This window comes from Amaranthus tricolor, chromosome 4 (assembly GCF_026212465.1).
Source record: "Amaranthus tricolor cultivar Red isolate AtriRed21 chromosome 4, ASM2621246v1, whole genome shotgun sequence".
Lineage (NCBI taxonomy): Eukaryota > Viridiplantae > Streptophyta > Magnoliopsida > Caryophyllales > Amaranthaceae > Amaranthus > Amaranthus tricolor.
In genome coordinates, this window is record NC_080050.1 from 24,651,366 (window position 1) to 24,674,598 (window position 23,233).

Sequence of the window (23,233 nt, forward strand, 5' to 3'; positions counted from 1 at the left end):
GTACTGAAATTAGGGCTTTATGGGTCTGATAAGGATTTTAATGGCTCAAATTAGAGATCCAGAGCTATGGTGATTTGGTGAAAAAGTATGAATGAACTACTCATTTGTCTTTTGATCATCAAAGTACAAACATCTTGAGTGTAAAGTAATTAAAGTACATGCTTGTTGCTTGTTGTTTACTGATATATTTGTAGATTTTACCTCATTGTAAACCACTTCCCTCAAAGCAGGAAAAACTAGACATGATGCTTAGTTAAGTTATGTAATGGCACACCATTCTTAGTAAGCCTACGATCTAGCTGTAGTTCTCACCCACATTATATGAAATCTACAAGAGGAATACTATCTCCTCCAAATGAAATTGGCCTCAATATTACCGGTTTGTATCTCAAAATGTGTTTAAAATGTTTGGGAGTTCAAAAATGAGGAGGATTTGTACTAAAAAGTTTAATTGGAGCCAAGAGGTGATATTGTCAGGAATGTGTGGCCATTTAGTGCACAATGCACCTTATATCTATATCCTTTAAACTAGCAATTCATACAATGTATCTTGGTTGTAATGGTCCCATACTCCCATCCTTTGCCCCTCAGTTAAGCTACCTATAAAGTGTAGGTCTCTACTTTCTTGTGAAAAGAGGAATTATGTGAAAGCTTTAGCTTAGCATTTCAAAGATTTTTAAAAATTGTTTGCTGGTCGTAGTTTATAATTATTCAAGTTTATGATTATCATCAATAGAAAGTAAATACTCTGCAATGTGAAATAATCTTGGTTAAATGCACTTTGCCGTAGAGGATTTGGCTATTTGTGAATTTAATTAGAATTGATATGAAATGTGCATTTGAATTTCGAGAAATCAAAAATTGGGTATTGTTTGGAAAGATATTGAAAACCCATTTCAAATTAATACAATACAAAAAGCATTGATTTCTTGCTTTAATAGTTTGGAGAATCAAGACGTACATTTCATCTTCTTATGTTTTATGGATAAAGCACACCTTTAATGTTGTACAACCGAACTTCTATGATGAGATCATAATCATTCGATGCATATATCTGACAATGTATAAGAATTAGCAAAAAACTACCTGCTCACTATCTTCATCCTTAAATTTTACTTTCCCTAATGATGGTGCATATGAAAAGTTTTAAGTACACAGAAGTATGTAAAATTACAAGCACTTAACACATTTTCTTTCGTACATTTCTATCTAATTAGTATGGATAAATGGTAAAATGATTCATACCTCATAGGTCTAGTACACAACAATACAACAATGTCAAAGCTTTAACCCCACAACACTAGGGTAAGCTACATAAACCAATCGATAATTTCCAGTGGTTGTCCACATAGATTCTTCTTCATTTATTTCAATTTTCTACCATCTCAACTTGTAAATCTAAATTTTCATGTCCCTGCTGCTCTCTATGTCTTTTTCGGTCGTTCTTGCCTTACTTTTAAGTCCGTTGAGTTTCATCTTTCTATCTTCCTCACTAGTTGGCTAAAACCCTATCTTTGCACATGCCAGACCCATCTTAAACGATTCTCTTTCATCTTTCCTCCATATTCGCAACTCTAAATCTCTTTTTTTAAATATTTGTTTCGAATTCAATCCCTCAAAGTATGCCCGCTCATCAATGAAGCATTCACATTTCTACTACTTCTATCTTCCCACTTTGATCTTTTCTAAAAGTCTAATATTCTAATCCATATAGTGGCATTGGTCTAATGGTTGTTCAATAATACTTGTCCTATAGCTTTAAGGCATACCTCGATCATATAATATCTTGATAGCTCACCATTTTTGCTACCTCGTCACTCTTGTTGGATATTCTCATCACTCTGGAATATGCACCCTAAGTATTTAAAATATCCACTTATAGTCTCTTCCAACTTAAATGTCTATACTTATCTCATTTGTGCTAAAGTGACACTTCATGTACTCATTCTTACTCTTAATTGATTTAAATCCTCATGAGTCCAACTCTTGTCTCCATCTTTACTTAGCATTTACCCCTTCGATCTCATCTTGTAGAACAATGTAAACTGCAAACAACATGCACTAAGACATTGTTATTGTAACACCCCTGAATTTCCGACCCCTTAAAGAAACCAAAACCGTAAAGGACTGGAGGAAATTCAAGGGTGTTACAGTTATGGTTGATAAGGCCGCAAAGGGGATAAATGCTAGGTTAGAAAAATGGTAGCCCTTCTTTAATTGTTGAAGTTACAATTGAACTTTTCTATCCTCAGCTTGGAGGAATATCACCAAAAGGGCATTCAAGGTTATGTATCTCAAGACACAATAAGATACATAGTTTTCAAGATTTTGTTACTTGTCAATTACACCACCATTAAAACGAACCTGACTTCAAAAGAGGATGGTTATATGTATCCAATAATCCTTTTTTTTTTAAAATGATTTAACATTTTTGAGGAAACTAATGAAGCCTGCTTTTGTATTTAATTTAGACTGATTTCCATATTCTTGCATACTATTTATTAATCATTTTCGGCTGGAAGTTGGTTCAGCGTTTATTGAAGGTAGTTGAGGAAACTTGCCTTCACTTCTTTTAATTGTTTTAATTTTCTTCTATGGAATTTGTCTTTCTATCGATCTATTACACTGTTGCACTTACATTTTTTGACGTGGAGGATTTTGTTTTGCAAGCTACAATATGCTTTTAAGATAAATTATGTTGGCGGATCAATCTTTTGGTATATTGTGTAGTTGACTACAAATTTTGCGTTCTCCGGCCTTTTACATTTTTTTGTTGGAAAACATCATTAAAGTGTAAATTGAGTTTTATCACTCTGCAAAATAACTTGATTTGCTTCCATGTCCTGGGTCCTGATTTAGTGCAAACTATATACTCCGTCCATGCCTCTGAGTTCGGCTGAGAGACTGAGGGAGTAGTTACTCTCCCGTAAAATCATCTACGATCGTGCTCTAGACTTTAAATTACACAATTTTTTAATTCTCTAGTAGGTGCACTGTCAACCTATATATTTGCCATCTTAAATCTAGCTAAATCTTATGCCAACAAATGTAGGTTTTTTCTGCATCAGGTTGATAAAGCTAATTTTATCCTGATCTATATTATTTTGCCTTAAATGAAAGTCAATATCAACAAGGATGTGCTAGAGCCTAGACATCATAGTGCGAATATCTGGTTTCGGTCATGGTCGCATATACAGTCATGAAATGGATTTTGCGGTCAATATTAGTGATTTTGCGTCAAAGCGGACTACATTTTTTTTGTGGTAAACTAAAAATTTCTTCTATATTTTTATGATACAGTAATGTAGCCTTGTTTTTGCACTATGTTAGACATATAATAAGCATCATTCTCCTCATTCCTTCCTTTTCTCCCTGATTTTAGACTTCTGAATATTTCTGTACTCGCGCACTTTAAAAATTTCAATTTGATTGAATCTGGAATATGCTCGTCCTTGGAGTTCTGCATTGGCCACTTCGCCCTCCATGCGACTAAAAGACTACTAACAAATTCAATTTTACTCACTCAAGCAGGAGACTCTAGATGGATCGCCAAGTATGATTCAGTCACAGGAGGTAGATTCTGAAGCCGTGGAAAGTGTAATCAACAGAGAAGAAACAGATTCGAGGGAAGATAGCCCTCGAAACCCGTCGGATGTTCAGGGAATCGATGTCTTAGAAAATACCTCATTGAATGGAAATGTGTGTAAAATTTCAGTAAATGAAAATACTCGAGGACTATCAGATACCACTTTGGAGAAGAGATCAAAAGATTGCCTTCCAGTTGAAAATAAGTCTCTCATTAACGTGGAGGAAACTCAAGGAGTAAAAGACGCAGTTCAAGTAAACCATGATAAAGACGATGATGATTGTCTCAAGCTTTTGACCGAAAAACTCTCTGCTGCTCTTGTGACTGTCAATCTTAAAGATGATCTTGTCAAGCAACATTCTAAAGTTGCCGAGGAAGCTGTCGCAGGTAATTAATTATTATTTTAATGTCATTACTGTCTTTCGGTTTTACGATGACAAAACTAGTTCCTTGATTCCTTCTCCCATCCCTGGGGTTCTTATTGTAACTATTTATTATATCATTTTTCCGTGAAAGCTTAAAACATCTTTTAGGAGTTAGAGAGACCATCCTTCTTCAAGGTTTACGCTACTTTGAACTATCAATTATTGCTTCGAGATATTGTGTAACCACAATGCTTTTATATGGGTATGGGTTGCCGCCTTTCTTCCCTCCCCAGACTCTGATCATAATTTTCTATGAGTGGGATACACTGGGTTAGATGATGATGATGACGATGATGATGAATGCTTTTATATGTATGAAAGGAAAATGGAAAAATAATTCCCTACTACTTTTTTTGGCACACTGTAACTTCAAATTTTGGATCTCAGGATGGGAGAAAGCTGAAAATGAAGCAGCTGTTCTGAAGCAACAACTTGAAGATGAAGTGCAGAAGAGGTCTACCCTGGAAGGCCGGGTAAGCCATCTCGATGAAGCTCTGAGAGAGTGTGTCAGGCAGCTGAGACTTGCAAAGGATGAGCAAGAACGGAAAATAAATCAAGCCGTGGCTGAGAAAACTGCCGAATTGGAAATTGTCAAAACGAGGCTTGAGGACCAGTTTGTTGAGCTTCAGGCTACGATAGAGACTTCGAGAATGAATACTCCCGATCTTAACCTCCAACATAAAGTTGACTCGTTAGAGAAAGAAAATATAGAACTTAGACAGGAGTTTCAATATTTATCGGAAGAACTCGAGGTACGGACCATTGAGAGGGATCTGAGCACTAAAGCTGCGGAAACAGCTAGCAAGCAACATTTAGAGAGCATAAAAAAGGTGGCTAGGCTTGAGGCTGAGTGTAGAAAGCTAAAATCACTTTCACGAGTTTCTTCATCGAGCGATGAGCGCAAGTCCAATGCTGCTGCTGCCTCATTTGCCGATACACTAAGCGACAACCCATCAGATAGTTGTTACGTAGTAAGTGTTTCGGAATGTGATAGCCGTAAGATAAACGGTTCATGGGCTTCAGCCTTAATGGCGGAGCTCGATCAGTTCAAGCATGAGAAAATGGTTGCAAAAACCCATCATGTACCCTCTACGGACATCAATCTTATGGACGATTTCCTAGAAATGGAGCGGCTTGTTGCCTTGCCTGATAACGGTCCTCAGGTTCAATCTGTTAGTTGTGCTGAATGCCCTGAAAAGGCAGCACATGAGGTAGAAAACAGGTTAAGAATGGAGCTTCAATCAATGTTGTGTCGAACGTCTGAACTTGAGGAAACTATACGCAAAGTGGAAGCCGAGAAGACTGAATTGTCAATGACATTGGCGCAAGCTCGAAGTTGTTTGGAGGAATCACAAGTACAGTTAATAGAAACCCAAATGAAGCTGGATCAATTCGAGAGAGAGCTACAAGGGGCGAATGAAGGGGAGAAGTTTTACAAGAGTCTGTTCGTACAATATGAGACGGAAACTAACTTGATGTTGTCTCAGATAAATTTTCTGCGTGCTGAAGTAGAAAGAGAACAAGCATTATCCGGGGAAAAATCTGCAAGGTGTGAGGAATTAGCGAGCGAGCTTAAAAAGAAGGAAGAAGAAATGAAAATTCAGCAAAATGCATTGTTGAGTGATGAACTCAAAATGAAGGAATTGGCTTTGGATGAAACTCGGGATTGCTTGGAAAAGTCAGAGGCTCAGCTGCAGCAGGCTGTAGTGAAGGTCAAGGAGCTTGAGAAGGAGCTACAAGATGTTAATGAAGAGAAGAAAATCTTGAATGCCGAACTTGAAAGTATGCGAGAAGAAGTTCAAAAACGGTCCTTTCAGATTGAATCGTTGACCGAGCAGGTGCAGAAGGAACAAGCTTTGGTTGCGGAACTTTCCACTAAAACTAAAGAAATGGATTATGAATTGGAGAGAAAGACCCTTGAGCTTGATGCTCAGATAAGAGCGAACTCTAATAACGAGTTGAAGATAAAGCAGGTATGTAGACATTTTTCTAAGACAATTTTATAATATCTCCGTTTTGTTATCACTTTTGACATATAGATTCTGTTAGGCTATGACAATTCGTCACATGATCACCCCATGGGCCCACTTTCCACGGGGCACCTGTTTGGACTCAGGCCCACAAATTCACGAGTAATGAGCATTGACGTGCATACAACACATGATGAGTTTCACTCTTTCCTAAAGCCATTTGGTATTAGGAGGATTACTCACCAAGCATTATATGCAAGTCCACAACCCAATATTTTAACGATGTTGGATCTTCCTCACATGTGAAGTATTTTCAATAGATTCATCATAATGATTATCTTCTAAATTGTCAAATGTGCTGGTTATGGGATTTCAGGTTGGTCAATGTGATTTTTCCAATCAAGTGTTCTTAAATAGTCGAAATTTCCTATGGAGCCAAAGAATTTAAGCTCTTTGGCTTTGGATTAATACAGGTGCACTTTTTATTTAAATAAAGATGCAGATGGTGTTTTGCAATAAATGGTTAATCAGAAGCAACCTTCTTTTTTGTACAATGATTAGGTTGCGTACATCCAACGTTTATTAACCGTGCCTAAATGAGATCCACTTTATTGGCATTGGGCCAATGTATTGTTGAAGTGTTCTTCTGAGTTAGGTTTCATTCTATGCTATATATTTGTCATGTTGGTTCTGGGTTGGTTTTGATTTTGTTCGGTCCCGTCACGCACATGCACAAGAATTCAAGGTTTCCATTTTGGGAATGATGGACTGATTATCCGAGTTGGGTTACTTTGGGACGTAAAACTGTATTTTCATTCAACTAAAGACTATGTTATAGACTTAATTAGCTATGTGAACATTCAAACTCCATTTTACTAGCGAAAATTCGATACACTGTGCAGGAAGATCTTGCCATCGCAGCTACAAAACTCGCTGATTGTCAGCAAACAATCGCATCTCTAGGAAGCCAGCTAAAGTCTCTAGCAACATTGGAAGATTTTCTTATCGACACTGCAAGTATTCCGGGGTTTACCCAATCCACACCGTTGATGGCTAGGCTTAATGAGGAGCCATGGAAGCTTCATTCAAATGGTACATATCTGTCCGAGAAAGACTACGAACCGTTGGGTAATGCTCAGGAAGACATGATACTAATTGCGGGTCACAATCGACAGGATACAAGAGGGTCCCCAGCATCATCATCATCGTCCTCGTCTGCTTTCTTCTTAGATTACCCGGGTATTGAGAAAAATAGGAATGGATTTGCACATTATTTTTCTCTTAGCAGAAGTTAATTAGGGAAATTTTGAATGCACAAATGTAACATGATTTGTTATTCTGCCTTCGAGAGAATAGGTAGTGTAGTTTATGCAAATAGTTTTGGAAGTGACAGTTGAAAATGAGAACAAAGTTTAACATGATGCTAGACATATAATACAAGTGAATTATTAGTTATAACTTATAACCATAGTAGATGGTGGAAATTGATATAAAAAGTTGCGTTCGTCTTGTATGAGATCGTCTCATCATGAGATGGACGTATATATTAGTCCATTATTTTAATTGATCACTTTAAATTTGCAAGTGATCATTTTAATAAATTAAATGTACATGAATCAGCTCAATATAGATAGTTTCACCATGAGATCGTCATTTAAGAATTTGTGTAAAAAGTTTTATCTTCATTATCTATGTTTTGGGATTTAAAATTGATTTTTAAAAGGGTAAATTGTAAAAAATAAATCAACTTTTGCTCGATGCGTTAAAAAAAACTCACTTGTTGCTTATTTTTAAATAAACCTAGCTATTCAGTATAATTGTTAAAACTAAATTCAACTATTGTTTATTCCTAATTATTTGATCACAAAGAAATTTTAAAGATGGTTATAAATGATAAGTAGGTTAATATTCAACAATTATACTTAATAGGTGAGTCCATATTCAACAATTATACTAAATAGGTGTATTTATTTAAAAGTAATTAATAGGTGAATTTATTTTCAGCGGATCAAGCAACAATTAATTTATTTTTTACCATTTACCCTTTATAAAATACATATTGTTTGGTTTCTTCGGCATCCGCTTAATTTTTAAAATTGATTTGTATGATATCTTCAACATCCACTCAATACATATTTTGCACTATATCAATGTATTTTGTGATACTCTTGGTTATTATTGGCCACTAATATATTTCTCTTGGTATCTTGTAGCATGTTTTTTCCAAGTCAAAAAAAAAAAAATCAATGTCCAAATCTCTATTTCTAGCCATATGGTATCTCATCATTTGTCTCATAAGATAAATAACTTTCATTGTAAATCTTCCAAGTAAAAATCCGAATTGGTTCTCTGATATAGAAATACATCTTTTCATATGTATCTCTATCAATCTGTCCCATCACTTTATAATATGACTCATGAGTTAGAGCAATTTTAGAAATCTCTTTAATCTTATGAATGGGCACTAGAGTTTCTTCTCTAATCATTGGACATCTTATTTGTCGTCCAAATCTTATTAAAATAAATCAATTAATCAAGTTATGTCAATCATATTTAGGCATCTCCACCTCTATTTTTCGTCTTCTTTGCATAAATTGGTACACTTTGAAATTTTAGTTAACTCTTATATTTATTGGATATTAAAAAGATTTCTGAAAATAATAGTTGTATTTTTGTAGTACTTGTAAATTGGAGAAAATTCAGAAAAATAAATATTTGGATTGAATTTTATTAGGATTAAACTATTAAGATTAATTTTGATGAAATAAATTATCAGGCAAAATATCAAAGTTAATTTATGGTAAGAATACTAAAAGCGAAGATAGTTGATGGATTGAAGTGGCGTCAAATAAAAATATTCACTTAATTTCTACTTGAATAACTTTATTTTCTTGGGGTATGTTTAAATTAAGTATAAATATTTGATGATAAAAAGTCAAATTAATAAAAGGTAAGTAAAGATACATATGAATTTATTGAGATAGTTGTGAAAGAGGGAAAATAAGAGTAAACTTTAAAAAATAAATGAAAAAGAAGAGTGATTTCCATCATATTGGAGGAAAAGTATTTCCCCACCTTTCCATAAGATAATTCTATACTTAAAATGAGGAAGTTATTTCATCTCTTCACAACCAATTCTTTCACCTTTGTAACAATTTAATTCCATTAGTTTCCTATCTAATTATCTTTATTTTAACAGCTGATTTCAAGAGAGACCGTTTTTTGAAAATATGCCTTTTAGGAGGCCAATCCAGTACGAAAAAAGGTTGAAATGCTTTCTTAACTAACTGCCATATATATATATACCTCACCCAATTCAAAAAAATGCCTAAATTCTGCTTTGAAATACAGAAAATAAAACTGCGAATAAAATTTCACTACGATTAATCACAAGACTGAAATCAAATGGATGAAATAATGCAAGAATTTGAGCATTTTATATTATATAATGAACACAATCGACATATAAATGATGATATAGTTATGCTGATTTCTTTTTTTCGAATCATAAGTGTAACATTCGGAAATTTAAAACAAATAAAAGAATATTGGGCTTTAAACCAATTAGAAAACCTACCATGAATCAAGTAAGTTTAAGTTTTATTAATAATAATAATAATAATAATAATATATAAAAAAAAATAATTAAAATACCCAAACCCCCTTCGAACCCAGTAACCACAATACCCCAATATTTCTTCTTCCTCTTCTCACTCATTTTGATTACCCAGTAAACCCAAACCCCCTTTCCTTCTCCCTTGTTTTAAAGCTCTAAACCCGACATTCCCTTCTTCCTCATTCTCACCGGCATAATCGAAGACAACGCGCGTTACTCCTCAATCCTCTTCTTCCTCTGATCTTCGAAGGATTTGGGCTGCGAAAAATCAGTTGATTTTCCTCTCTTTCGTGATTTTTCAAGGTAAATGATCAATTCTTCTACATTCTTGGTTGTTTGTATAAATTATGGCTAATTGCTCTTTATTTCTCACTCACCTTTGAATTCGAACCACAAGGAGTGTTGTAGCAGCCGAAATCTTCCTCCCTTTGCCTCTGAATTCTGCCGAAATGGGGAAGAAGTGAGTGAGGTTTGGTCCTGTTGTTTAAGCATCAAGATTCAAGTTGAAAAACCAAATTTCAAAATCTGTTCTTTTTCCATTTACTTACTGCTGTCTACAGAGGTATATCCTCTCTGATTTTCGATTACTAATCTTTATTATTTCATTCTCATTCATATAAGGTTATTTGCTTGGTATGATTCTCTATTAGCATATTCTTAATATCATGTGTTAAACCCTAAATTTTAATGAATCTTAGAAATTCATATAAATTAATTAGATGAGTCTTGTTGATTGAGATTAGTAGCTGGATATGTGATATTGAGTTGTTGAATTACTGTTTGAAATTAGGAGTTTATGGCAAGTGATGATAATGGCAAATAATCGAATAAATTGATGCTCTTAGATGAAATACTAGATACTTGTGAACTTGAGGATCGTAGAGAGAATACTTATTCTTGTGTCTATAATATGAAAAATTGGACAACCTAGGATATAATGGAAAGATGATGATTGTTGGAATGAATTCGTAGAATCTTGATGGTTTATACGTAGCAGTGAGGATTGAGATTGAATATTGTTATTGATAAATATGGGTCAAAGTGGTGATATGAACCTAATTGTGGAATTGTAATTGTAGTAAGAGCTAATTCTAACAACTAAATTTGAGTAGCTTAGTGATTTTGGATGTGTAGTAGTCTTTTCGAATATTTTGATGGACTAAAATGGTTATATTTGTTAGTTAGATGAATAAAGAAGATAATGAGTATTGAGAATCCTCTAGGAGACTGTAAACAACTTTAGATTCTTTTAATTGCTTAGAAATGACCTCATGGCATGAGTTGTTGGAATATTAAGAATAAAGTCTTAGTTAAGGTGCGGTGACTGGGAGAAGATGCAATGAGTTAAATAAATCTAGATTGTAGTATGGAACGCTTTGTTGTGATGTTATGTTTGTTATGCTTCAGGAGACGACGTGATCGAGGAACCTTTCTAGTGATCGCGGAGAAACGGACTTAGCTCCTTAAAGCATCTTTGGTTAGTAGTAGCAGTCCCTTAAAGGGTCTGGCCAAACTACTGTTTTGAAAATGTTTTCTTTATCAAATTGTTTTGAATTGATGATTATTGATGTTGAATTGGTTATGAATGATTAGGTTGATATTGATATGGTCAATGGATCGGGCTCACGAGCTGGTCATTGACGAAGTAGAGGGAAAACCTCCCTTTCTATTTTGAGGTGAATTGTCATTCAAATACTGACTAACTTCAATCGAGAGTGACATAGCCTTAGAGCTATGGATGTTCCTCTCAACTAGACTCTCTGTGCGCACATAGATCTAGGAAACTGATGTTGCTTTTAACCCTATGTTTTGAAATAATGTGTTTTGTTGTTTTGGATTGTTACTTCTCATTCAGTTTCAACTGACTCCCTGTTGTTTCCATCTTTTAGATTGATTATAGATCGGTAGCAGCCGGGAACAAAGGGATATCAGAGGTGATGAGAGAGCGCTAGCAGATCTCTTTGATTGGGGATTTGATCGCTTGCGTGAGTTAGATTAGTTGGTTGTAGAATTGTGTAATATAATTGACTTTGTAGTTTTGAGTACCCATACACTTTGATGTTTTGTTGGTTTGGATCTTATATAGCTGTTGAGATTGAGGCTAGCTGTCACAGATGAGGATTTGGATATTTTGTGATCCGATTTTATAGGACATCATGTTGAATTTGACTTTTTGTTTTTTGGGCTTATGAATACATGATGAATTCTCTTACTTGGTTTAAAAGTAAGTCGGGTTGTTACAATAAATATGTAAAGTAGCGTTAAGGTTACTATAAGCAGGCATTAAGGTTACTGAAAGTAGGTATTAAGAGTACTGTAAGTAAGCATTGAGAATACTATAAATAGACAATTAGCATTAAGGATACTGTAAGTAGGCAATAAGGATACTGTAAGTAGACATAAAGGATATTGCGAGTAGTGTCACGGGCTCACTTATTGACTTAGTAAAAACCGTGCGGCGCTAGTGTCAATGGTTAAAAATTGTACTAGCTCAGCCTTGAAAATGTGCCCAAGTATGAAGAACTTAGAGGCTTTAACTTGAAGATGCTAAAGAGAATACTTAAAGAAGAGTGTTTTTGTAGAAAGGCTTGAATGCTTTGTACACAACTTGAGTGAGTTGCAAATGAGGGGGCTTGGGGTATATATACTGATAGCCAAGCCCCTAAAAAATTCTAGAGATTTCCACAAGCTACTCTACATGGTTGTCTCTAGAGAATTCTATGACATCTCCTACCCTAGTCCTTTCTATTAGTTTTTAGATAATTCTACAAGTATGTACAATACTCTACGTGATTTTAGTGTGTACAAGAGAGTTCTAGAAGCTTCTTGAACACTCTATAAAGCTCTTGATGCAGTCTTGTTCGAAAAATGAGTCGGACCGTGTCAGTACACATTAAGTATAATCTAAGTAGACATTAAAGATATTATAAGTAGGCATTAAGTACAATGTAAATAGGCGTTAAGGATATTAACTGTATTCTCATGCTCATGTTCAATGATATTTTGTTCATCAAATTTCGTCATATGATTATCGATTATTAAAACCGCAACTAAAGTTGGCATTTATTAAACTTCAAATAGGCATTAGTTATATTAAATTGGCATTAAAGACACTTCAATTAAATAATAATATTATTTTAAGTTGGCATTTAGGACATTTTAATAGCATGGGCATCAACATAGTCCCATTCTTCTTGATCATTGGTGTGGCTGTCGGACCCGAAAACAGTGGAGAAAGACAGAATGATCTGATCAAGAATTCGATACGCCCTACAATGAGTTTTGAAAAGATGAGCCCAAGTAGAATATAAACCCTTATCCATCTCTAATTGAATTGGAATTTGAGTTTTTATATCAAAAATTCCTAATCAATCACCGTGATTTATAAATTATCATAAAAAGACAAAAAAAATAATAATAATAAACTAAACAAAACCAAATAAGATAAATTAAAATAACAAAACTCCCACCCCGTCAAATCCTGCCATATAAGAGTGATTTATTTACCTCACAAGTAACTGTTATTTACTAAAATCTAATTGAATTTATATTAGTTACAGTTAAAAAAAGGGTGAACAAGGAGTTGGTTTTTGAGTAAACAAGGTCCAATAATAGACAAATAGAGAGTGACGGCTAAATATATAACTATAGAGGAGAGTTATAAATACTTTTACGGTATGGAAAGAGACTTGCTTAGTTTAATATTCAAAAAATATTGGATAAATCTTTTTATTTATTAACAGTTTTTAAGCCAATATTAACAAAATTACAGATTTTAGTAAACTATTATAAATAGATTCATATTCAAAAGAGATAATATAGCAAATCATGTGGAAAACACTAAAAAAGTATATATAGCAGAATTGAGGGGAGGAAGGGAAGTAATCAATCAACACCAAATATGCTTAAAAATCAAAATACTCTCTTCGTCCCTTGCAATCTTATCAAATTTTATTTTAGGCACGGTCGGCGACGGATCTAGGGTTAAGTTTAACGTCTTAGGAGCGCTAACTAATGGACGAAATTTTGGTAGAGTTTCGTTTGTAAAATTAACAACTATTTTATCCATACTTGCTAAAAATTTTGAATACGACATACCATAAAAGGAAATAAAACAAAATAAATCAACTGACCTAATAAAAAAAATGAGACAAAATAAATAAATAAGACAAAATATCTAAAATGAGAGAGTATTTATCATCAAAAGACTTCAACATTAATTTTACTTTTACCAATAGAAAAGTCTACTATACTTTTTTTTTAAAAAAACGCCTAAGGGAATGTAACCCCGTAGGCTCTAACGTACGTCCGCCACTGGGTATGTTCTTTCATTTTGCATCATTTTCTTAATCATAATTATTATACTATTTGTATTTTGAATACGTCACCTTTTAATCACATCAATACAATTTAACTTTGTATTGAGTATGATCTATAGGATATAATATCACAATTATTAGACTAAAAAACAATTAAGTCCACAGTACGTACTCCCCTCAAATTTTTCTCCTCGATGTTGCGAATAATTATAGAAAATCTTAAAAAATTACGGTTATTTGTAAATAATCATAAAAAGACAAAATATATACTATTAAAATAAATAAATTAAAAAAAAAAACCAAATTCTCAAAACCCCTCCTATAAAATTAGGACATATAAACATAATTTACTACTTTCTTAAATAACCGATATTTACCTATATATTTCCCAAATAATTAAACAAAACGTACGTACATCTTAATTAAATGGGTCAACTCTTACATTAATTAATCATCGTTGATACTAATACTCCTTAGCATTGTCTCCTACGATAGGACTAAGATAAACAGCCGGCAGTCCAGCCTGAATATATTTGGTGACTAACTATTATAATAATTAATATTATGGTCGAGCAGAGACTAAGTATCACTCTCTCCCTCCTTTTCATATTACACCAAAATTTAGTTTAAAAATTTAAGTCGGAGAATAAGACTAAAAAAAATAAAATAAAATGGCGACGGGCTGACGACGAATTGGTGTTGTCGCCCAGCATTAAGTTTAAAGGCGATACACAAGTGGTTGTGGCGATTCACTAGTGTCCATTTTTCTTTTAATGTCCACAAATTTAGATTCGTCCAATTTTTTCGTCACTTGGCCGTTGTTCGGTCCGATTTTTTCAATTTAGCAATAAAAGGGTGAGATCATGTGCCGTCGCCTTTTTTTTCTTTTATTTATTGTGAGAAGATAAAATAAACGGATATGACGATCAAAATAAGTTCAGGGATAAGATAGAAAGATAAAGGGAGATACCATTGCAACAAAAACAATACAAAATTAGTTGGATAAAAAAAATCGTTGAAAGGCAAAAAAGGAGATTAGTATGTGATGGTGCAAGGGACTAAATATGCAATACGTGGTTGAAGAAATAAACTATTTTATTGAAGCCTAAACTAGCTAGTATAAATATATATAAGTATTTTCAAGAGAATAAACCTTAATTAAGCTATCAAATACATAAAACTTTTACTTGATCATTTTGTATATTTATTTTATTAATTATATTATATTTTAGAAAAATTATGTTTTATTTCAATTAGAGTAAGCATTGTCTTTTTTAAATTAAATTTTAAAATTAAATTTCACCTAGCGCTATCAATTTATCCTATAATCTAAAAATAAATAAATCTTTTATAGTGTTTGTTTCTTTAATTAATTCATTAGATAGCAAATATACGTTGTACTTATTTCAGTGCAAATGATGGCCGGGAAAGCAGTTGCGAAGAAAATTGTGCAGTTCCTGGGGATTCTTGTACTGCATTCATAGGTTGTTGTCCCGAATATTATTGCTCTGCAAATGATCATACTTATGTTACATGTACTTCATCCGTTCCATTATAATTGCTACATTTGACTTTTACGCAATCTAATGTGTTATTTTGTTCATTTTATATGTTGACTGACACACTTCTAAAAATTATAAAAAGTTAATATTATGAAAGTATACGATTAGACGATTAGAACAAGATCCCACTTGACTATATTTTTACTTACATATTAGCCACAATATACAAAATAAGCTTGAACGATGAATAGTGCCCAAAACAAAATGTAGCAAATATTTCAGAACGAGGAAGTAGGTGACAAATTGATAATTACTTCATATTTCCATTTATATGTGTTCATAATTCTACATTTTATACTATCCCCATTTCATAAGATTTGCACGTAACATTTTGGATTGACACACATATTATGAAAATGATTTATTGACAGAAAATATTATTGTTTTTCTTAATTAATGACAAAATCGTAAGGACAAATGAGATATAGAGTACGAATAAAATGAAGATAAATAGGATAATTTAAAAGTTATTTTATAACATATATAATAATTTAGCAAGTATTATGAAATAGATAAAAAGAATGTAACAAGTATATGGAATGAAGAAAGTACTTCATTTACCAACCGATAATAGTATAATGACAAAGCGTTTTACTCTATTTAAAAATATCTATTTTATAGATCGAGTCTAAATTTATTATTTAATGCTTATAATAATATATAAGAGTTAATAGGAAATTTACACATCATAATCCAATTTGTTTAATGTAAAGAAGTTACATTTATTAACGAAATATTTAGTTTTTAGATAGTTGACTTGCGCTCTAGACTCTGACTTATTTGGAATATTATGTTGCTGACTACGACTGTTTTTGACTATCTAACAAAATATGGATAGAAAAAATATTTTTGCAGGCGTTAACTTCATATAATCAATTAATCATCATATAAACAATAAACCCTACATCACTTGTAACCTCATACCTATTTCCCCGCCTCTTACCGTTACACCCAAAGTTGTTAAAATCGGGATTCTACCTATAATCGTTTTCAGAGATAGAATCAAATCGGTATAATTGAATAGTAGAATCGTATGATTCTACACATAAACCTAAATATATTAAAATATACAGTATCTGATCATTATTATCCATTTTTAAAGTGTAAATTTATGAATTAAATAAGAATGTAAGGAAAACTTTTTAATAATTAGTTTATATCTTCACACCGATTAAGTAATTTATTATTTAAAAGTTTCATGATGGAACATTTGAAATTTATATATATAAGTGAAAAAGATTAGTAAAAGATGGTACATAAGAAAAATTAATAATAATTAATACTAAATTAGTAGAATCGGATCATTAAATCGATCATGTTATAACTTTTTTGTACACTTAAATATTCTCTTCGCGGCATACATGACATTTTCAAAGTCATATAATCTTTTTATATGCCTTTTAAATTTATTTTATATACAGTTAAGTAATTTTTTTTATACACTTAAAATTACTTGTTAATGATTTTTAGTTATAAATTATAATTGAGTTATACTGAATGAAACTATAACTGATTGTAACTGATTTTTATTGATTAACTGATTGTAACTTATTTTTGTTAGTAAATATTGGTTTTTACTCATTAAGACTAATTTATACTGATTACTTATTTTAGGGTCTTAGTTTGATTTCTTAATTTTAGGTTAAAATATAAACTTCAATAGGTTAAAACACCAGCTTTAATAGATTAAAACACTAACTTTAATAGATTAAAATACCAATTGTAAAATGTTAATGGGTTGGGCCGAAAGAGCCGTCTCTATAAGAGACGGTCTCTTGGAAGAATAGCTGAAAAATGAATGGAAAAGCAAATGAAAAAAGAGGGAGTAGTAATAGTATACATGAGTTATGATGATTTATTGAGACATTTTATACAAATGGAAAAACAAATATTTTATATATATATATATATATATATATATATATATGTATGTATGTATATATATATATATATATATATATATATATATATATATATATATATATATATATATATATATATATATATATATATATATATATATATATATATATATATGTATTACATACACTAAAATAATTTTTTTATAAACTTAAAATTACTTGTTAAATGATTTTTAGTTATAAATTATCACTGAGTTATACTTATTGAAGTTGTTTTTAACTAATTGCAATTGATTTTTATTGATTTTAACTGATTTTTGTTAGTTAATATTGATTTTTACTCATTAAAACTGATTTTTACTGATTACTTATTTTAGGGTTAGTTTGATTTGTTAATTTTAGGTTAAAATATCAACTTTATTAGGTTAAAATATCAACTTTAATATGTTAAATCACCAACTTTAATATATTAAAATATCAATTGTAAAATGTTAGTGGGCTTGGCCTTGAGAGCCGCCTCTATAAGAGATGGTCTCTCAAAAGACTACGTAAAAAGGGAATAGGAAGAACAAATTAGAATAGAGGTAGTAGTATGTATGAATTATGATGATTTACTGAGATATACTTTAATATTGTTCTTCATGTTACTAATATTAGATGAATATTATTCTATCAAAATTTGAAAATTTTTTTACACCTTTATATCATAATATTAAATTATAATGTGTATATGATCATATGTTACTGCAAATTTCAATAAGAAAGTATGCATTAAAAATCAATAGTAACTATAAATTAAAAAAAAAAATCCGTAATGAACTTATTAAATTAACATAAGCTATAGAATTAACAAGGCCATCTACTGAATAAAGTTTTAAAAATTATTAAAAAATTCAACAACAAAATAAAACTCTAATCTCATCCTTCCATTATTTTTAATCGACTTACAATAAAAAAAAAAAAAAAAATCATGAATTAATCATGAATAAAACTAGAACAAAAACGAGAAACATAACAATTACAATAGGAGTAGGTGACAAGGGTATTTTGGGCATCAGGAGTGGTCCAACTAAAAGTATCGCAAATACAGCCAACATTATAAATAACATTGGTGCACCACTTGAAGACATTTTTCAATATGCTTTGTAAACTAATCTCTCTTCTAAAACAACTCTAATTAATTTGTTAATCGAATGCAAGAAACTATGTATTTATATAGGGAAAGGGGAACACCGCTATAATTGGCCACAAAATAATATTATTCGGAATAATAAACATGATTTTATATCATAGTTATTTTCCAAAATAATATTATATTTTGATTTTTTTTTTCTCTTCTTTCCTATTTTTACCTATATTTTCTAGATTTTTCTATTTTTTCTGATAATAGGAGAATATTAATATTATATGTTGTTTACAATTTTTTAGAAATTGGATTTGCTACGATATTACATAATATAAATTGATCTCGCCGTAATATTTTTATTAAGTTGGTTTTGTTCCTTAATTTTAACATAAATTAATCCTACCCCATATTTATTTATCTATTTAATTTAGCTATATGTGTTTTTCTTAATTTTGTAAAACATATCATAACTTTCATTTTAACCTTAATGATAACAATTTTTCTAAGGTATGCACCAATACAGGTTCAAACATTAAAATTGTTAACTTTTCAATATTACTTTTAGATTATTCACTAAAATATTATTAAATTTATCTATTTTAAAAGATTTCTTTTAGTGCATTTAAAATAATTATTATTATCAAATTTAATGTCTAAACTATGCACTAGGTTGTATTATTAATCAAAAACCCCCTAAGTTGATGTTATTTATAACTAATTAAAAGTTTGTATTATTGTAGGGAAATTAACAATAAGATTGTATTATTCACAGTAATTTTTCAAAAATATAAACCAAAAAGTTTAAGAAGCATAGTAAATAAATAGTGAATTCAAATTTCATTTTGGCAAAAATAAAAAGTAACAGTCTTACATGCTTAATATTGTTAAGAGGATAAAGGATTTTAGGGCATATAAAAGAAATTCAAGAAGATATTGTATAGAAAAAATAAATTATAATCACAAAATTTGGCCGAGACAATCTCATTATGAAACCGTGGATTTAGGCCGGCCCAATTCGCGCCTGTAACAGTCTCACATGCTTTCTCTCGTTTTTTTTTATTTTTTTGGGCATTCATCAATTTTGACCTTAAAGGTATCAATTTCCATTTAAAGTAAATCTTAAAAAGATTAATTAAAATAAAAAGTTTTAATGTTGACATGTAGGTGATCAATTTTGACTTTAAACTAATCAATTTCTATCTAAATATGATTCTGTTTTCACAGTTTCAAAACAGATATAGTTAATAAAATGGTATTATTGTATCATTTTATGGATGAATTTTAAACAACAAATGAATGGTCAATAACACTTTTAATACGATATTAGTGTTAATACATTGCATAATAAAGTACTCTTATTCAATTGCACATGATGGTTCTAATGCAAAATATGAGTACTTGTACTCTTTAATCATTGATTAATAATAGTGATATTGCTCTTTCCACAACAGTTTCTGTTCAAAATGGACTTGGAACTAAAGTTGTAGGTGTAGTGTTTGGCTACCCTTGATGTGAAGGCGGAGGAAGTGTCAATCTCGAGTTATGTTTTGCCAAATGATTTGATGAATGCTCTTGGAAATGATCAAGAGTTCATGGCTGCTTTGTTATAAAAATTTCAATTTTGATCTAAAAATGATCAATTCAAACCTGAAAATGATCCATTAAATAAATGCTTTTTGGAAATGATCAAGAGTTCATGACTATTTTGTTATAAAATATTTTACTTTTGATCTAAAAATGATCAATTTAGACATGAAAATGATCCATTAAATGAATACTTTTTGGAAATGATCAAGAGGTCATGACTGGTTTGTTATAAAAACTTTCAATTATAATCTAAAAAGGATCAAATCAGACCTTAAAATGATCAATTGAAAAATTAATTTTGACCTTATAGGTATCAATTATGACCTTAAATAGATCAAGTACTGAGCGCATATTGAGAAAAACTATTTTTCGGCTGGTCGGACTATTCGACTCATATTGAGACGGTCTCGCGCAAAACCAGCTGAATTATAATTGAGACTAAGTTTGTTAGTTTGGATTCTAGAATTGTATTTTGATCCAACTACTCAAATTTTATTGCAGTGAAACTCGTAAGATCTTATTGACATTATGATTCCATTTTAAATTCAAATCGTAAAATTATAGGATTGTAAATAAGAATAGGGATTTCATTAACAATGTGAAGGCTAGATCGAGGAATATCGAATAAGAAACTTTGGAGGTTTAAAAGAAGGACGATGAAGACGAAAGATAACCTTGAGGGACGAAATGGTAAATAATATGAATGATTTAGATTTACAGGTTGAGACGGTAGAAAATCAAAACAAATAAAAAAAGAGAATTTATGTGAACGATTATTGAAATCGATAATTTTATTTATGTAGCTGAATCCAATCTTTTTTATACTAAGGCTTTAACATTATTATCATGTATTAATACAAAGCACCTTGAATGAGAAAATAAGAACCAATGATGCAAAATTCAACTCTGATATGATGAAACACCCACTAGTTTTACACATAAACAAAAGAAAGCCCCAAATATATAAAGAAAGCCATGAGCCATGTCAAACACCATTGTAATAAACATAGAAATTAAATTAGCCAACAATCAAACTTATAACAATAACAAATCCAAAAAAATGGAAGTTATATGGTGGATAAGCATTTTAATATCATGCTTTTTGGCAAATCCCTCCAAATAAGTTTCTTCCGGTGAGGCCTTTAGGGAACCACGATCGACAACAATCGCTTTTTCCACAACAATCACCTTGAAAACCACCATAGTTTTCCCCTAATTTCTTACAACTTGGATTTGGATCTAAAAGTTAGGAGATCAAGGGAAAAGAAATATGGGAAAATGATGTGAGAAGAGATGCACATGATAAGAATCAAATATAAGACTCTCCACAATTAAAATGGAGAAATAATTAATTTCAACTTTTCAATTAAATGAGCGAGGGGAGATTTGTCAACTTGTACGAATAAAGTTATTTTCTTCTTAATTTATATTGATTCTAATAGCATGCTTTGGTTAAATTTATAGAGATGTTCATTAACATTTAATAATCATTATTATTTTAAATTAATCAATCATTAATAATGTTGATGTAAAGTTTATATGATAAACGCATACATTACTTTAAATTGAACAAATTTAACATTAAAAGAAAATTAAAATTATTAAAGAAATCAAATTATAAAAGAAAATTATAATAATTACTAAATTTAATGTCTAAACCTATGTAATAGTTGTATAGAAATAGAAAAATTGTAATTATAATATTCAAGAGTTTTATTTCATTAATTTTAATTCGACAATATACTTTATTATGTTTTTAGTTCCTTAATTGCTAGAAAATAATCTCACCTACACTCTTGCAATATGTAATTTATTATAGCGTTTTTATTTAGTGTGCATCAATCTAATAATAATAAGAATTTTTCAATAATTGTACTTATCAAGTAACAATATTTACTATAATAATAATTTTCAAGGTTGATACATACTAAAATAGTGTAGACTTAGTCTATGCAAGACTTTCTCTAACTTTATTCTAATGTCATTGATTATTTGTGTACTTCTTTCGTTTTGAAATACTCGCACCCGATTGTGACATTTTTTGTGGAAAAATGTTACTATAAGTAATAAGTATAATGAAACAGAAGAAGTACAATTTTATTTTGGTGTAAGAGGTAGGAAAAAATGTATGAGGTAGTGACAAGTAGTGTAAGAGTTTTATTGTTTCAGTAGATAGTATGATTATATAATGATTTATGTAAGGAAAAATTACATAAAATAATTCAATGTTTTCATGATTTTCCTACAATATTCTCACCATTTGATAACCATGAATAATCTCAATTTTGGAGGGTATTTTCTAGAGTAAACCCGGTTACCTGATGACTTGCTATAACAAGTATTATTTTAAAAAAAAGATAAATTAAAATGAAATGTTGAAAATATATCAAAAAAATGTTTTATGTAAATTTAAAAATTTTTTACGTAAATTTAAAAATTTTTCTCTAATTTTACATTAATTTTCAGTGTACTTTTTTGGTGAATTACCTACTATAGCACCAAAAGTTTACTTTAGGAAAATAACACCTAAAATTGGGATTATTCATGGTTAATCAATAAGTAGGATTATTGTAGGAAAATCATAAAAATATTAGATTTTTTGAGGTAATTTTTCCTTTACTTATTTAATCTCAACATAATATTTTGGTGTAACCATTGTTGTTAAAATTGCGCAACTGATATACGATTCTACGATTTTATGATTCAAAAACAAGTGAGCGATTTGAATAATAGGTAGAATCTTAAAGTTGTAGAATCATACGATTCTAGTTGGAATAAAATTTTTAGAAGTAGAATATTAGTAATAGTATTTTTAAAATTTTTTAAATTAATATTTTATTTTTAATACACCGTATTGCTTGACACGCAAAAATACCAAGTAATCTTATAAATGACTAATAACTTGCTAGTTGTATCAGTTTTAAAATAAAGTGGTGGGATGTTAGTTAAGTTGTTAACTTTTTCTATTTAGTTCTACCGAAAGAACTCATATATAGATGATATGAAAATAAATCCCCTTAAGAATGTATTAATAATTGGTATTTAAGCTCGATATAAATATAACTTAATTATTTACCTTTAATAGTTTTATTTAATATATTCCTTACTCAAGTCAACATCAACAATGTTACTTGTATGAAATAATCTCAAAATAAGAAATCCTTAAGCTAAAAGTTTCTA

General features: G+C 30.7%; 1 protein-coding gene and 1 long non-coding RNA gene across 5 annotated transcripts in view; both read left to right on the plus strand.

Annotated features, from left to right (window-relative positions):
• Window positions 1–7,443, plus strand: part of LOC130810569 (filament-like plant protein) — an 8,620-nt gene extending 1,177 nt beyond the window's left edge. For both annotated transcript variants that reach the window (XM_057676676.1, XM_057676675.1), the window contains exons 3-5: window positions 3,532–3,973; window positions 4,399–5,984; window positions 6,884–7,443. In XM_057676676.1, coding sequence (XP_057532659.1) covers window positions 3,532–3,973; window positions 4,399–5,984; window positions 6,884–7,276 — 2,421 coding nt within the window. In that variant the 3' untranslated portion in view covers window positions 7,277–7,443. The remainder of the gene's footprint in view (window positions 1–3,531; window positions 3,974–4,398; window positions 5,985–6,883) is intronic.
• A 2,216-nt stretch (window positions 7,444–9,659) lies between these two features.
• Window positions 9,660–11,773, plus strand: LOC130811156 (uncharacterized). Of its 3 annotated transcripts, XR_009041127.1 has the most exons (5): window positions 9,660–9,900; window positions 9,995–10,159; window positions 11,005–11,074; window positions 11,191–11,273; window positions 11,487–11,773. It is a non-coding gene; the product is annotated as an uncharacterized LOC130811156 (long non-coding RNA). The 3 variants fall into 3 exon arrangements; XR_009041128.1 differs by lacking the exon at window positions 11,191–11,273; XR_009041126.1 differs by lacking the exons at window positions 11,005–11,074; window positions 11,191–11,273.
• Window positions 11,774–23,233: the final 11,460 nt, after the last annotated feature.